The following is a 17,623-nucleotide window of genomic DNA, read 5'->3' as shown; positions in this document are numbered from 1 at the left end:
ATTGCATCAGTGACAAATCCCCATGAATGCAGCAAAACAAGGGTGTGCAAATGATATAATTTCACTTTTTTACTGGTTGTTTAATGCTGTGCACAGTATGTTTTCCCATCACGTGCTTGTTTCCAGTATCAGTCTTTCTGTTTAACCAGAGTGCTGAGCCACTCGGTGCCACTTGTCACATTATCTCCTGCAGCCCAGAGGTGGTTCTCAGATTAAGGCCTTGGATTAAGACTGGCAGATTAAGACAGATTAGGCCAGAGATTGTGTCAGATTGACTGTAATCCCCCCTTCACACTGGCAGGAGGGAGAGGTATGGATAGTGCTTAAACACTCCCCCGGGGGGTGGGCTCGGCTGTGAGGGCCGGTTGTCGACACTTGTCTCCCATTGCTAGAAAGAGGAAAAGGTCAAAGTTGTGATTGACTCAGGGAGGTATCAGTGTCCTTCATCTGTGCTGCTGTGCCTCACGAACATGGAGAAGTGTTTGTCTCTCTTGTTCCTCCCTGCGTGCAACAAACGGCTGCTGCCTACTTTAACCAGATATAAGAAGCTTTTAATCATCACTCATTGTCTTTTTAAGAACTTTCTTCTAAATAACAAATGCAGAATAAACGGTCCCACAAGTAATTTTTCTCATTTTGTAAGAGGAATTGTTTTGGGGTTTCACTATTAGAGATCTCTTAAAGCACTGCTACCCAGCACTGAATCATCCATTTTAGGATGTGATAAAACTGAAAAATAAGGTAAGAAGTGGTGCCAGAACTACTTCCAGTCAGTGTCAGTGGTAGTTTTTCAGTACTGCTATAGATGACCTGTTTGATTTACTGTAGACTGATTTTGAAACACTGAAAATCAAATTTAACTTGAAGAAATTTAGAAACTTTTTGTGAAGAAAAAAAAAAGAAAGAAAATAACCAATGTTTACGATTTCACAGTGATAGGCAGTGACAGGCTGATTAGACCTTGTTAGAGTTTAGGTGAGCAGATTGATGTGGGGAATATATTTTGGAGGGAGTGTAATTGCTGTTTTGATTAGTATAAGCAGCAACGTTTCCCCCATAGTCCAGAACAAGTTATGTTATTATACAGCACAAGAGTCTTATTGTTTAACTACAAGTTTCAGGATTTTGACACTGTAGTTTGCATTGTTGTATTGCACATGTGGTTTAGTATGGGACACCACACTTTGCTAGAGGTTGAGGAAAATCATGGCTCTGATTAAATATTTAAAAAGTAAACACAACCTGTCTTCTGCCTCAAGTCACTTTATTAATATTAAACCAAGACCAAGATCTGTCCTTAAAGGGTTAGTTGTTGTTTTGTTTTTTTTTGTTTTTTTTGACATGGTTTTGTGTGAGTGGGGTAGTCATGCATAGTTATCTAGTGCAGGTTATGAAGACCCTTTAACATTCATCATAGTTTAGCTGCCATTGTAGTAACTGTAGTAAAGCAAATGAAATATATGATGGTAGAAATTCTGTTTTACTCATTATTAGTATATAATACCAATTATCAACTCTGATGTTCAGACAGTCCCATCTCCATGACGTCAGAGGTCATTAAACTGACCAAAAAACTATGTCCTGGAAGCCTAACCATGACTGTACTTGCCTAAACCTTAACCTAACCTGAAGATGTGTCTTCACCATAAGACTGATGACATGATTCTTAAGGATGATAAGTCCCCATAATGGGACCATGCAAACAGATTTCAGTGGTTTGAGGAGGAGACAACGCCCACGATGAATGCACTGACCGTATATTCCAGTGGAGATGCAAGGGAAGGCCTGCAGAGAAAAGATGGTAAACAAAGTGGTTACAGTCGGTTTGCTGAACACATAGCATTCATGCTCTCTCTCTCAGAAATCACGCACTCCATTATCTCAATAGTGTTTTCCCCCCGATTGTTTTATATGGCAGCCTCTTTTCTCGCTCTGATTTTTACATCCACCCAAGTCCAAACTGTTGATTATCCTTTGTTGGTGAGGCTTGGCGTAGGAGGACTTCACCAGGCATTATTAATACAATTCTTACAGTAATCATGACAAGTACTGTAACTGTGACAATGGAAACAATCACTTATTTAGTGCAAGTTATTGTACTCTAGTGAGAAAAGGGTCCAGTATTAATCTGCACAACAGAGTTGCATTCAAACCAATACAGAAAACTGAAAAACAGAAACTGGGGTTTGTCTTCACAATGAGACCAAAACCAACTGCACAACTGGCCTTCATTCATCCTGCTGTGAGAGCCTGGGTAAGTTTTTTCAGACAACAGGACAGATTGGTAAATTGAATTGTTTATATTGATAACATGTTGGAGGGGTGCTCATGCTCAAAAATGGCAGTAAGAGCCTGTTGCCTGCTGCTCTTCATCTTGCAGTCGAATGCTTTTCAGAGATTTTTTATGATTTAAAATTATGTTGTAGTGGTTGAGACACTGACCATGAAATTATATTTAATTTGAATTTTTATTGTTGTTGCATCTCTCACTCAGTCATTTCCTGTAGTCACTGTTCTCTATACGTAATAAAAGCCTAAAATTCCTTTAAAAAATGACGTTAAAAGCCTACAGTACCTTAAAATCCTCGTGTCAGTTTACATGGATTGTTCATCTATTTCATTGTACCTTTACTTACTGACTGCAAAAAGAACTCCTCTTGGAGCAATTTCATTTATTTTCAGTTAAACAATGCTAATATTAGACTTTAGTTGTCTAAATTAAGCAAATTAAGTGTGTGTCTTTTTACCATATTCCTCCTTTTTGTTACGACTGGCATAGACAGCAGGAACAATTACAGCGCAAATAGAGATAACTTGTCCATTGTGGGCATGGGAGTATTGTTCTAAATGTGAGCATATCCTTTTCTCTAAAGCAGCAGCAGCAGTAAGAAATGTTCAGTTTGCATTAGCAGTAACCTAAGACACCTCTGATCGGGTCTTGGAGAACCATCAGTAGATAATGAGATTCCTTTCAATTAGATAAAACTACAAACAGTAACATTTAAGTACATGCATGCATCGTTTCCTGAGTGAGTTGGTAATTTAAAACCAGCTCAGGAAAGGCAAGCTACGCCAGAAACAATGAGAAGTACTAAAGAGAGAGGCAGCTGCAGAATACAAATACACTGAATGGCTTAACAGTATCGAGACGGGGCTTTACATAAGAAAAAGCTAAAGGACTGTAACTGTAAGTCACTGAAATCGATGTCAGGCAGGTTCACGCCACATCCTTGGTTCTGAGTCTGAGTCAAGCAGCCAGTAAACTTCAAAATAAAACAAATCTGACTGATTCCCAACCTGCTGTCAAATGCTGAACTGTGAGCAGATGCCAGGACGCTCCCTGTGTCTCAGGAACTGTTCTGTTAACCAGATTGCGGAGCTGGCAACTCAGGATGAGAGCAGACATGACTCACAAGTTCCTCAAGACGCGAGGTAAACATATCAATCGATGGAGGTGAACCAACAACAACGAGCTGAAAGGGCTTAATGTAAAAAACAGACAATGCTATAAAGTTTTTAAAAAAAAACATTGTTATGATTAAATTTTAGTCACAATAACATCTGTCTTCATTACTGTTTATAGTTGTTAGATAAACAGACTGTTTGTGAAGAGTAAAATGTAATTTTATCAATATTCGTCCTCTTCATCACAGCAGAAACTCTAAATGTTCAGCGTTTATCTTCCCATAGCCTTCACGAGTCCTTTCTTCTACTCTAGCTCTGACTTTATTTCCATGTTGCCTTGGTGTTTTTCTTTGACTTTAACACCTGGTTCAGTTGTGAAACCTCCTGCCTGGAGTGTTTCATAAAACCTTCTTTCAAGTCAGTGCTCCTACCTGCAGCTCCTTTTTCCCTCCTTCCATCTATCTCAGTGTGAATGTAGTTTCCTTTGAAAATCTTTATTTCATAACTCCTCTCTCTTAGCTCAGATTCCTTCTTCTCTTTTTTTTAATAACCCTCTGGTGTCGTCCATCTCGCCTGTGGAATCTCATCACACAGGCCTGACTGCAGTATTTTTCTTCGTCCTTCTGTCAACTTGTCTCTCTTTTCTGTCCATCTGTCCTCAGCGGGTTCCTTCCTTTAACCTTTCTCTCTTTCGCTCTCTCTGCAACAAAAACTCACTCTCCTCACTCCTATCTTCCCTTCATCTCATCCCTCCCTGCTTACCACAGAGCGTGCAGCGTTTTCAGTGGCTGCTTTCAGGCTGTTCTTGTAGCACGACCTCAGAGCTTCCCTCTGCGCCTCTCCGACGCCTCCCTGTGCAATCGGCCCCACGGTGTGGATCACATCTGCAGAGACATGAGAAAATGAAGCAATTCTTTATGTGGTGCATGAGAAATGAGTTAAATATAAGTGAAATATACCCTTGAGTTCATGCTCTCTCCTGTCAAATTCCACATTTATTTGAGTGTATATCGCATCGCAGCCATATTTAATTTAGTTCCACTTTTAAAAAAAATAGATCAAATATGAATATGAATCATAGAAATGTTGCCCCACTGTTGACACAAACAGTCCTGACACAGTTGTAGTCTTGAGCTGAGTAGATCAAATCTCTATCAGGTTTTAAATCTCCTGAGAGCTTTGCGAACATACCACCTCTTTCATTAGAAACAAGGTTGAAACCATCATGGAGGTCATTGGATTCAAGAGGGATTCCCAGTTCTTGATCTTATCGTGGCAGAGACACATCGCCAGAGGAATCCCTTAATACTACCTAAAGCCCTCTACTTTATTTACACTTCATCGCGGTTGTAGATTTAATTTCAAAAATGGACAAAGATTGATTTTTGCCCATCAACCGACTCTTAATAGCACATACTGTAATGACAATGAAAACAAAAGTATTCAGAGCTATAATTAAGGTCTCTGTAGATGATTCTTTGGCAGCAACTGAAGCTTCAGGTCTTCTTGGGTAAGTCTCTACAAGCTTTGCACACCTGGATTTGTGCAAGTAATCCAATTTTTTTGCTTGCAGATCCTTTAAAGCTCCATCAAATTGAACAGGAAGCATCTGTGAACTGCCACCATCACGTCTCTCTACAGATGCTTGATGAGAGTTTAAAGGGATAGTTCACCCAAAATTCAAATTTCACTCACTATCTACTCACCCTCATGTCGACTACTGTAAGAGCTGTGAGAATTTTCAGAGTCCTCCGTTCCTTCTCTGAGTTACGGGGGGGTCCGCGCAGCAGTATTTGTCCATATAATGGTTGTCAATGGATACCAACTTTCTTCGTCCAAAAAGACACACCAAAAAACATCCAAATACCTCCATACTGCTCGTCTGTAATGTCTCTCTTGTATTGAAGCCCCAACATGAGAAATTGTTCCGCCAGTCTGACACAGGAAGAGCAGTGAACTGAGACACTGGGAGCTTCCGCTACAAACAAGCTTCAAATATAGACTTATTTAATTTTTCAGAACAATTTCTCATGTCGGGGCTTCAATACAAGAGGGACATTACACACGAGCAGCATGGAGGTATTTGGATGTTTTTTGGTGTGTCTTTTTGGACAAAGAAAGTTGGTATCCATTGACAACCATTATGGACAAATACTGCTGTGCGGACCCCCCTGTAACTCAAAAAAGGCACGGAGGACTCTGAAAATTCTCACAGCTCTTAGTTGACATGAGGGTGAGTAGATAATGAGTGAAATTTGAATTTTGGGTGAACTATCACTTTAAGTGCGGGCTCCGGCTGAGTCACTCAAGGACAGTCACTTGTCCTGAAGCCACTCCAGTGTTGTTTTGGTTGTTTTCTCTGTGTCACTGTCATGCTGAAAGGTGAACTGTCAGGAGCGGGTTTACTTCAAGGAGCTTTCTGTACTTGGCTGCATTCATTCTGACCAGTCTCAATGTCCCAGTCACGAAGACGCTCCCATCCCCTGTTGCTGCCGCCACCAGGCTTCACTGTAGTGATGGTATCAACCAGAAGATGAGCAGCGTCTGCTGTTTGCCAAACATAGTGTTTGGAGTTCAGCCCAGAGAGTTACATTTTTCTCTCATCAAACCGGAGAATCTTTTTTTCTCATGTTCTCTGAGTCCTTTAAATGTCATTTGGCAAACTCAAAGCAGGCAATCATATGCCTTTTACCCAAAGTGCCTTGCATCTTGACACTGTGAAAGTAAAACAGCATCAAACGTTCCTCATTTATTTACTTATTTGTCAACTTCTTAAGTGCCTCTCTGCCCTCTGTGCAACTGTGAAAATACCACATGCACGCTGTTCAAACATGCTCAGCCCATTACCAAAAAGGAGCTCCCATAAATGTGATCTTGTTCAGATGCCTGCGGTCCCCTGAGGTTGACAGATAATGGTTGACCATAACTGTTTCTGAGGTCTGTCAGTTCGCAACTGAGCGACTGCGTTGAATGTTTTTTAAACATAAAGGCCTCAAAGATGGAGCTCGGCGGATGTGGACATCTCCTCCGATAAACTCTTCCATCTCTGCAGAGGACATGTGAGGCTGCTAAACTTACTATTGGTGCTTCTTGCTCTAGTTTGACTGAACAGTCAGCACTAGAGAGAGTCCCGCTGAGACTTCTTCTATGTTGCAATTACAGAGGCCACTGTGCTCTGGGAAAACTCAATTTATTTAATTTTTTTTTACATGTTCTTAGCTACTACTGGGTCAACTGAGATTTTCTAAAGATTTTCTGAAATTTTCTGGTATTTGTTTTATGCAGTTTGAACTGTGGGTCCGTCCATACACTACAGGTGTGTGCCTCTCTAACTCCTATCTATTTAATTAGCCACAGGTGGACTCCCGCCAAGTTCGAGATAATCAAATCAAACAGGATGCACCTGATCACAATTTGGATTCCCACAGCAAAGAGTCTAAATAGTTCTGTAAATGAGAGAGATTTTGTTTTCTGGTATTTCATGAATGTGTACATTGATGAGCACAAATGAACTGTAATGGCTTTAATCCATTAAAGAAAACAAATCAACACATTAAAGTGTGCTTTATGTGCTTTGGTTTTGCAGATTAGAGTGTGTGTAGGAGGCAGCTCGAAGGTTAGCAGTGGCCTCACACAGATCTGACTCATTAGAAAACTTGTTATTCGCTGTTAATGCAACACGTCTAGTGGAGGTCAGGTGAGCAATGAAAAAGTGAAAAGGAGAGAAAATTGTGTTTGTTTTTCAAATTGGAAAACATAAAATTTTACAGTTGAGGCAGGGAACAAGACAACAAGGGCAGATAGTGAGCTGTGTTATCCTGAGGTGATCCTGCAGACAGGATTGTTGTTTGATTTGTTGCTTTGGGCTTGGAGCAGCTCTGAAGTTTGCCATTCATCTTTTTGCCCATAAAATAAAATCTGAACTGCTTACATCAAGAGAAGACAAACAGGAACAACCCTCACATCAAATCTGCAGGACAGGCTCTTCAGTTGTGAGCACATTAGGTGGAAGGTAGACCATGTTTTTCCCTCATTTCCCATTAACATTTCACCCAGTAACAGATTGACTTTGCATCTCGTTCTCACGCCATTATTCATCATCTGAATAGCTGACAGAGTTGAGTTGTGGGCAGCGATTCAGAGAGAAGTCTGGAATCAAGCTACAGAAACTGCTCCCTTTGTCACAGCACCCATATACAGTCTACAAAGTGTCATTTAATGTGTGAATTTAACAGCACGCCTGTGCAGCCACAAAAACACTGCTGCCACTGTTTTAAGTGCTGCTACATGCACACAAAACGTCCAGGGTGTTTGTGATTAATTAATAAGTCAACACTCTGAAAAAAAGTCCATTTGTTTTCCAAAGTGTGTAATCTGCTGGGTTTGTTTGGTGTTGCCAGCCAATTAGCTTGAAAAGCTACCTGACCAAACAGGCCTCCGAGCTGCCACTGTTTCCAAGAGCTGACGACTTCCAGTGCGGCTGCCAGAGGAAGACGCCGTCTCATTCCTCGCTGATTCTGAATAACTCTCATTTAAAGGTTTTTACTACAAGTTTGTCTGGAGCAACAATTGAGAAGAGATCTCTTTGTCTCTCCTAGCAATAATGTCTTTCACAGTGTCTAATTGCTTTGAACAATATATTTTTCATGTTTTTCTGTCATGTAGCAGCTGGAACGCTTGACTAATTCATACTGTTTCTTTGTCAAGTTAATGACTGTTTTTTTGTTGTTTTTTGTTGAAAAAAAAACAATTTCAGTTGAGAGAATTGATTAAATAACAGGTAAATGAACTGAAGTGTATTGAATTGAAGGCAGAGAGAGAGAGAGAGAGAGAGAGGGAAGGAAGGGGGGAATGAAACAGAACAACTAACAAACACAAGCTGAGTGAGGAACAGAGAGCTGCAGCGGAGATGTGGTTTAACCAGCCTCTACACGCCTACGCCATCTTCACCACACATTCTGATGAGGCTCAGCATGTTGCTCTCAGCGTGAATCCCACCACTGTGATAAAACCTAGCCAGACCACTGCCTCTATATACAGGAGGAAAAAAAATCCATTTTAACAATACATTAATCTAGTATTGAGATTTCTTTCTTTTCTTTTTTTTTAAAAACAGGATCCCATAGAGTTAAATAATCTCAGTTTCTTTTCCTTTGCTGATCAAGTGTCACTTTTGCAATAGCTACGAATCGACTGATATGCAACGTTGCCAGATCTGACTGACATCAAATAACTCAACCAGAGCTTGAAAACGTCCCTATCAGCATAAAAGTATCCTGATGTTTAACCTCCATTCAGGAGAGATGTTTTTTTTTTTTGCCTGTCAGTAAATAAATAACCTCACTAACAGTGTCATATCTCATCAGTAAAGTCCATTATTACACTGTAGCTTGTGTGCCAGGCTCTACTGTATTCACTTCTAATAGTATGAGTTCAGGTGAAAACTATGCATGAAAAAGATGATCCACTTCTTCTTTTGGACATAATTTCATGCCACTGATGTGACAAAACGTTTGGAGGCAAACTGCATCATGTTAAAGGTACAGTACATTGTATAGGAATTACTCCCATCTAGCGTTGCGGTTGTATATCGCAAGCAACTCAATCATATTTTTCATGCTGCATTCACGTGAAATTGGGCAGACAGCAGATGGACGACAGCCGCTGCATGTAACGGCATAAACAAGCCTCTATGTAAACAAGTGGTCCGTCAGCACGAGGTAAAACAATACATGTGACAATATGTTGTCATGGCGATGTCGTATTGTTGACCTGACCCACGTTTTACCGGCTTTCTCTGGACTTCTGTGACTAAAATGACATCTGGTTTGTTACCGACGGCCGTCTGCAGGTGAATGCAGCATCAGTGTAACGCTCCATTCCTCCTCACTGCGTTACCGCGGTGACTTTTCACAGACGCCACCTCGACCTGAGCCGACAGCTCCGGTGTCTCCGCTGAGTTTCCGTGGTTTCCTACCGTCACGCTGCCACTGAACGTAAAAACATGGCGACACCACATGGCAGCCAGCACCGAGCTTACCCGCTCCATGGAGATATGAATGATATGAACGGCAAATTCAGAGCTTACCGGAACACTTCAGTTTGTTGATGGGGGGATTACTGATTAATGAAAAACATACTTTTGAACGAAATAATCAATTTTTGTGAATAGATAACAGGAGAAGTTACACAATGTCCCTTTAAATAGGGGATATAAACCCCTGCTCCATTTCTTTAGCCTATAACATTTTGGCAAATTCCTGCAAAAATGCTACAATTTCAGTTTGCAATTATCCACTAATGTTCACACAAATGTGATGAATTTAAGGTCTTTCTATCTGTTATTTGTAAATGGCTTTGAAGAGGTTAATTTACTGTATGATGTAAATAGAGATAATCATATCAGGACACGGTCAAAGACTGTGACGAGGAGAAAGAGAGCGGGGTTTTGACGGAAGTGATGGTTATCTGGTATTCAGGGTTTGACGGTACCATTATTGCCAACATGAGCTGTGTGTCACCGCCGCGGCGCCGCCACTGCAACTGTTGACCCTGTGACAATAGAATAACTAACTTCCTGTTTAGTCTGAACGCCGTCATGCACCTGTCAGTACAGTATTGTTGCCTCACATCTCGTGGCTGTTCATTCGACTAAAGCCTCGTATAACGTTTCAATGGCTAAAACACCACAAATGGTGGAGGAAACACACTGCAGCTCGCACGCCACATAGAACCATTTTTAACAACCCAATCAAATAAAAAGTTGGCCTGCTGGGAGGAAAACCACCCAATTTGGCAACGCTGCTGATCTGGCAACAGCTGCTGTATATTTCAGTATAGTGACCTTATTCCCAAAAAGTTCATAAAATGAACAGAGTGATATTGATATGAGCTCAGTGCAATTCAAAACAATATACGTCTAATTATTAATTATATTAAGATGGACATTAATTGAGCACTTTGTCTCTATCTCTGTCTTGCTCTCTCTCTCACACACACACACACACACACAGTTAAAAGGCTGCAGATTGCACAGCGAAGAAGAAGCCCGGAAGACGCTCTTTAATCCAACCCTCAGCGGATCGGAGGCCATTAGACAGAAAGACTTAACACAGTGTTTGGGACTTTTTGAAACATGATCTGGTGATCCCGTTTCAAAACCAAAAATTCAAAGCAGAGCCATGAAACACTTTCCCACATCCACTCTCCCAATATCCATTAGGGGCTCGTTTGTTGTTGTAGTTGTATCCATTGACAAGTGACAAGTAAATTCTGCCACATAACCACAATCAATAGAGGATATTTGGTTAGTGATATCAGATCCGCTCATAATGGCCAGTCGATCAAGCAGAGATCCTCCTGAAAAAAAAAATGGTTGCACTGTGTTTTTCCTATATAAAAATAAAATATTTAATTAAATTCAAATGGATTTTCATGCTCAAAATGTCACAAAAGGTCACTGAAAAGATAATTATCTCCAGTAAAGTTAAGAACACAAGCAGCACAAACATTTTTGGTGTCCACCAACTCCTCCAGGAAATATCTGTCTCTTTAGCTGATATAGATGACCAACTATGTTTCCCAGCTAGTTTCAAAGTTTGTGTTTGAGCACTGATGATGACAGAGGTGAGAGTGAACCAAAACAGTAAATTTCTGAGCTATAAAATCAATCACAATGTGGTGAAAGACAATAAACCACTTAAAAGTGCTGGAGAAAATGTAGGATTGTGGTTATAAATTGTGGGTGCATCATTAAGTCAAAGATCTTTCAGGTGATACAAATTCATCATATATTAGTTATCAACATAAAAATAAGAATCACTGTATATCAGCTTGTTTTGGCGTCTCTGACCAGGAACTCTTTTTCACAGTTGCTAAATTTCTGTGCAAACACAGCATTTGCATTTCTCTTGCTTTGAATCAAGCAGCAATCTCAATATAATACTGTGCACTCCTTCTGCAATCATTCAACAGAACACAAGGAGCTCTGCTGCAATGTCAACTTACATAGCACGGTGCTTCACTGTAGCCCTGCCTACGACCTGAAGTGTGTGGATGAAAGTCTAGAGGAGTGCTGCTATAATGGAGCCAACACACACGGACTGAAAGAAACTTTGTCTGAATAACGTGACAGTCCGTCATTGAACGGCGCACCGCTGATGAAGGAGAGTGCAGTCCCTGAGAAATCACTTAGTCTGAGTCCATGAACTCATACAGAAAGAATAGTAAGTGCTCCAATCAAAGCCTGTTTAGACATTGACATTAGACACTAATATTCTTCAATTGCATAGATCATCAAAGGTTTATGATGTGTAATATCTTTTATCTTATATGAAATGGGAGGTGCATATCCGGACCACTTTAATGAAGGTTTCCAGAAACCGAGTATTATTCAGACCCCAGCTGTAACAAAGGGTTAAAATTCTTCTTTGACTCGTGCTTTTCCAGCTCAGATTTTCAGATTTTCCCTGATTTGCCTGATAAAATGTCCACCTTCATTGTGCATTCAGTGTACGAGGCATTTTAATGTCGTTTTTAGGCCATATTGATGCAACAGTTGGCTCTGTAGGAGCAAGAGCGCGAGTGTGTGAGTGTTTTGTGTCTGTGTGAGTGACAAATTGTTGCTTCAGCCTCTCATCAGTGATGATCCTTCTGGAGGTGTGATGGGGCTAATTCAAAAAAACATCTGTAATCAGCGATGGGAGGATCACACTTGATAACCTCTATGACTCCATCCCCACTGCCGGATCGACTTGTTCACAATCTCAGCTCAGTGTCTATGTCTATGTTCATTCTCACCCAGACACAGTTTGCTGTTTTCTCAGTGTGAGCTGGCTGCAGCCTAATTATATGTTATGTGCCACGACATCAACCCACTACATTTGTTCTAGTTTTACAATACACTGCCTGACATGGAAAGGGCAAAAGAACATTAACAATCTAATATTTTAGAATCAAACTCTTAAAAACAATGAAAAAGTGGTAATTTTCAAAATCTGCATTGAGGGGCGATTTATGTAAGGGATAATGTATAGTTCGGAGGTTGTTATGGAGAAATAAACCCCGACAGGTTGTATTCAACATGAAGGGGTTTATTTCTCCATAACAACCGACCAACTGTACATTATCCCGCTTATTACACGGTTTACGAGTGAAATAATGAATTTGAAACATAATGTTGATCAAAATACGACTTTCATCGATTTAAAATTGAAATAATTTAGCGAATCTGCAAGACTGGTCACTTCCGCTGTTTTGCCGAGCCTCCTCCCGGTCGTGCATTTGAAGCCTTTGATCAATCAGTGGATTGATGGATTACCATACACGTGTTAAGATGTGTGTATTGTGTGTAGTCGTATCTGTCATAAACAAGAGATTAACTTTACTGTTTACGGGGTGCGTTTGTGTCGCGGAGTCGCAGTGTCACTCTCCGCGGGTCAGAGGCTCTGATCAGCAGGTTTGGTTTCCAGCCAGGATGTGAAGGAGCCTCCACTCTCTCTGTAACAGGTTACAAGTCGTTTATCTAACATCAATATCGGTCTGTTATACTTGACGACGGTCTGTTATACAGAAATAACAGACCGCAGAACGCAGCGCTGGACCAATCAGAGAGCAGCATTCAATAGAGCCGTGTAATAAGGTTGAAATAATTAACATGGAGTTAATCTGGATATCTCCCAATATAAGTTTCATGGCACAAAGTAAAGAAAAACTAGGGTTGCATCTGATTTGTTTCATTACTTGCTTATTATTTCCTTGATCCATCAGTTTATCCTTCAGTCTATTACGTCTGCAAGTAATTTGTGTTCTCTGAAATTCAAATTACAAAATTATTTGCTTGATACTGTAGTTGAACTTTGCAAGTCCGGTCGCTTTTTCGCTGTTTTCCTAAACGCCCTCAGTCAAAGTAATATGTAACTTATGAGTTAACACTGTTGCTGTCATGTGCTGCAAACTTGATTTTGACACATTTTAATGTTAGCGGAAGAATATTAATATATTCATAAACCATACTGTATATGTGTACATTGTTGTTGTGCAAATTTACATTTTGGGAAGTACGTTATCTCGCCTGATGAGATGCATCTAAACGTGGAGGAGGACATTTTTTTTGCATGGTTTTATTTTAAATATTAAAGCAGAAGTAAGTGATATATTTGTGTTAATATAAGTCTTAAATAGTTATATCTTCCGACAGCAATCACTTACATAGAGTGTTTGGTCTGAAACACGGGTCTGTCAGTCCCTCTGCTCTGCTCTGAGCCGAGGAGAAAACATTTATCGTATCCTACAGTTTTTATCCAATGAGGAGAGAGTACGGCATGCAGGGCTGTGTGTGCAGCCAAGGGACGCCGTGAATGTGGCGACGTAGGGACGAGGACTGTTATGGTGCGTTCAAGGAAACTCGTATTTTTCCGACCGTGAAGTCGTACCAGTTCGATCTGGTACGAGTTCACCGGTCGGAAGTTACGAGTGGCCGTTATAGTGACTTTCACCGGTAAAACAGGTCGGAAAAACACGAGTGGGTTGCCTGGAACGCTACAAAGTCGTAAGTTGTGACTTGAAGCTGTAATTTACGATTTCAAAAGCCTGCCTGGAACGCAGCATTAGCGAAAACGACCGGACCACTTACTTCTGCTTTAACTACTTTTCATATTTTTTACAATTATGGCAAAATTATTGTATTTTCTAGTAATTTTTAATTTCATTTGAGCCCACTTTGGAAATCCCTGCCTTAAACAATAAAATCATTTTGAAAAAGGGTGGCCCATAACTGACCAACTATTTCGGCTCCATAATTATTCTATTTTTTTTAAATCCCAGCTTCTTTTCCACAGAAACCATAATAGGATCATGTCATTTGGTATTTTCAAGCTTTCCTAAATTTTGAGTTCTGCTTATCCGTGAATAATTTGATGCAAAATGAATTTAAATCCATAAAAAGGGTCACATCAACACCTTAAAACTTTGTGCTGCTTCTTCTGGTAGCTGCTGAAAAGCTTTAGAAAACGTTCCATTATTCTGTCACATCAGGGAAAACGCTGGTTTAAAAGTGCAAATTTAAAAGCTTCCAAGAACCGACTATGGGATGAATCACTATCATGATTCATTACTTGTTGAGAGGCAACAATTTTATTTATAGGGAATGAGAATGCAGCGGAGGACTCTTTAAATAGCAGCACAGATACTGTAGATCCGAACATAAGTAGATGAAACACAGTAGATGAAACACACGAGTTAAATTACTGTGGTCAAACATGAAGTGGTGCATGAAGGAGCAAAAACATACAGTACAAACACAAGGAGGACAGTGTAATCACAATAAGACAGTTTGGCACATACAGTATTAGCTCTCCGTGTGTGTTTGTCTGTGAGTTGTGTGGTTGTTTATGTTGTCACGTGTGTGTTTACTCTTCACTCGGTCTGGACTACTCCAGTAGTCAAGTAGCCCAGAGTGAGTGTGTGCTCTCAAAAAGTCGCTGAGCCGTGCCAATGCATCAACGCACGCAGCACTCAGCGGTGGTCAGGTTCACAACTCGGTCGTGTGTGTGTGTGTGTGTGTGTGCAGTACTGTATGTGCTATGCTGGTTCAGTTCAACAGTGGGTCACTTGGTGGTCATTCATCTGCTAAATGTCACTGACACACACACTCACACTCACACACACACACACACACACAGACACACAAACGCACAAACAAATTTATTCACTGTTTCTGCAAAAATTGAATTGGGATCTATAATTGCCACGGTGATTTTTCCTCATTGCTAACCCAATCATCTGTTGTTCTGCCATTTTTTTTCCTGTTTACCAGGGGCCATCTTCCTCCTCTTCCTCCTCCTCCTCCTCCTCCTCTCCATCACCCTTTCTCTTCTCCCCTTACCTTCTTCCCTCTCCATCTCTCTCCACTCCTCTCACTCACTCACTCACTCCATCTTTCGTTTCACTCCCCGTCCTTCGTCGTCACCCCCTGTCTCCCTCCATCACCATTACCTCATCCAGCCATCCCACTTCTCCTCTCACCCCCATTACCCTCTCCTCCTCCTCCTCCATTCCTCCATCACCACCTCTCCATCCCTTCTTTCATATTCTCATCCACTTCTCCTTCCTCTTTTCTTCATTATCCTCTTCCTCTCTGCATTATTCTCTCTCTCTCTCTGTCTCTCTCTCTCTCTCTCTCCATTCCTTCCTTCCTCTATTAGATATTCCCCTCACCCCCCTCTTCCTCACTTCTCCTCCCTTTCCCTCTCTCTCTCTCTCTCTGTCACCTGAGGTAGACGGTTTTGTCAGGAGTCGGCCTTATTTACCGCCTCTCTTCGCTCCTGTTTACATTATCGATCGGCAGGGTTGCTTTAGTTCCACCATACATCAACCCCCCCACTCATCCCCCACTCACCCCCCTTCTCCTCCTCCTCACCACCGCCGCCCCAATGTTACGGCTGCTAGCTCACATTACCCAGAAACACAGAGGGTGGTGAGGGGTGGTGGTGGGTGTTGGCTCGATGGGGAGATGGAAAGCTAGCGGAGCATGTTAGGATGTGTGAGGGATTTATGTGTGAAGGAGACAGCGTGTTGTGGATAGTGTGTGTATAACGCGTGTGTATTAAACGGAGTGGATGTGTGTCCTCTGGGGGGGGGGTGTAGCTTGACAGTAAGAGTGTGCACAACATGTGTGTACTGTATATTTGAAACCCACTGTGACTGCATGTGAGTTGGTTTCTCTAACAAACGAAGGATTCTTTGGCCAAAAGTACATGGACATTATACAATACAACATATGTGGTTATTGAACTGGCGATCAGCCGGCGATGCTGCTGCGTGATGAGGATCACAGGTGTTGTTGGAGGGATTAAGGTCATGGTCGTGTACAGCTAATCAAATCCTTCCCACATCATTTCTTTATGGACCTGGCTTCATGCACAGGAGCATCATCATGTTGAAACAGGGAAGGACCTTCGCCTTTAATTTGGTAATTTACATGGGGTTTTAAATACCACTTAAAGCGATACTTCACCCAAAATCGGCAATTCACCAATTTTCTACTCACCTTCATGCCAAGGAAGGGTATGGAGAACTTTTGGAGTTATCAAAACGCTTTTGGAGGCAACAGATTTTCTTATAATGGCGGCGGATAGCGCTCACTTTTGAATCGTCCAAAACACACACTATGAAACATCCAGATACCTCCTTCTGTAGTAGTAGTAGCTCCCAGTGGCTCTGTTGATGTTTGTGCGCATGCGCAAGATTTGCTGCGAGATGTTCTTCCGTGTTTACATCATACATCCAAAGGTTTACAGTACAACGACGAACTTGCGCATGCGCACAAACATCAACAGAGCTACTGGGAGCTACTGCTACAACAGGGCTAAAAACAGAGATCAAATTAATTTTTTCCAAACAACTTTTTCATGTGGCAGCTTCAGGACACTTGGGTCAGTACGGACGAGCAGTATGGAGGTATCTGGATGTTTCATAGTGTGTGTTTTGGACGATTCAAAAGTGAACTCTATCTGTCGCCATTATATGAAAATCTGTTGCCTCCAAAAGCGTTTTGATAACTCCAAAAGTTCTCTAAACCCTTCCTTGGCATGGTGGTGAGTAGATGATTGGTGAATTATCGATTTTGGGTAAAGTATCCCTTTAATCCTATTTATTTATCTGTAGAAAAAAGTACAGATTAGGCTGTCTTAATCACCGTATCGCAGACAACATTCAACGTTCATGTTTCCTAACTCCTAACCCTCTGCTTGGGCGAGTGAGTCTCAGGACTCTGGACCCTTCAGATTGTGTTTCTTCTTCTGTTTCCTCACTGGTTACACTTTCTAAATAAGTTCTCCACAAAATGCTTTGAGTTTTGGAGGTGTCAGTGTTGAAACCTATTTACTTGGCAAGTTTGTCAGTCAGGCAAATCTTCAGGCTCTGCTGAATGTCTCTGAGTTTGTGTTCAGTGGTTTTTGTGACATGATCCAATCAGCGTGATGGAGAAGATAAATGGTGTGAGGATACAACCTTGTCTCACTCCAAACTAAACGAGAAACTCAGAGAGGCTTTTACACAATATGAATATTTACAGAAACACTTGGATGATAGACACAAATCTTTTATGAGTAGATCCAGATTGAAACATACTGTGGGAAGTCATAATAAACTAATATGAGAACAATGCTCCTGGAAATATAAATAGTAAAATGCCTCTATCTATTCTTGTACCTTTTAA

At 41.1% G+C, this 17,623-nt stretch overlaps 1 protein-coding gene across 5 annotated transcripts in view; it reads right to left on the bottom strand.

Moving 5' to 3' along the window:
- macrod1 (mono-ADP ribosylhydrolase 1) overlaps nucleotides 1-17,623 on the bottom strand; it is a 113,559-nt gene that overhangs the window by 10,946 nt on the left and 84,990 nt on the right. For all 5 annotated transcript variants that reach the window (XR_015036906.1, XM_085789635.1, XM_085789633.1 and 2 more), the window contains 2 exons: nucleotides 4,168-4,289; nucleotides 1,755-1,785 (listed from right to left, as the gene is read on the bottom strand). Coding sequence is in view for 4 of the 5 variants with exons in the window: in XM_085789635.1 (XP_085645761.1) it covers nucleotides 1,755-1,785; nucleotides 4,168-4,289 (153 nt within the window). In the remaining variant the exon portion in view is untranslated. The remainder of the gene's footprint in view (nucleotides 1-1,754; nucleotides 1,786-4,167; nucleotides 4,290-17,623) is intronic.

This window comes from Trachurus japonicus, chromosome 10, assembly GCF_045865225.1.
Source record: "Trachurus japonicus isolate A0001 chromosome 10, Traja_1.0".
NCBI classification, from domain to species: Eukaryota; Metazoa; Chordata; class Actinopteri; order Carangiformes; family Carangidae; genus Trachurus; species Trachurus japonicus.
Note: the sequence above shows the minus strand (reverse complement) of the source record. Positions and strands in the feature narration are given on the sequence as shown.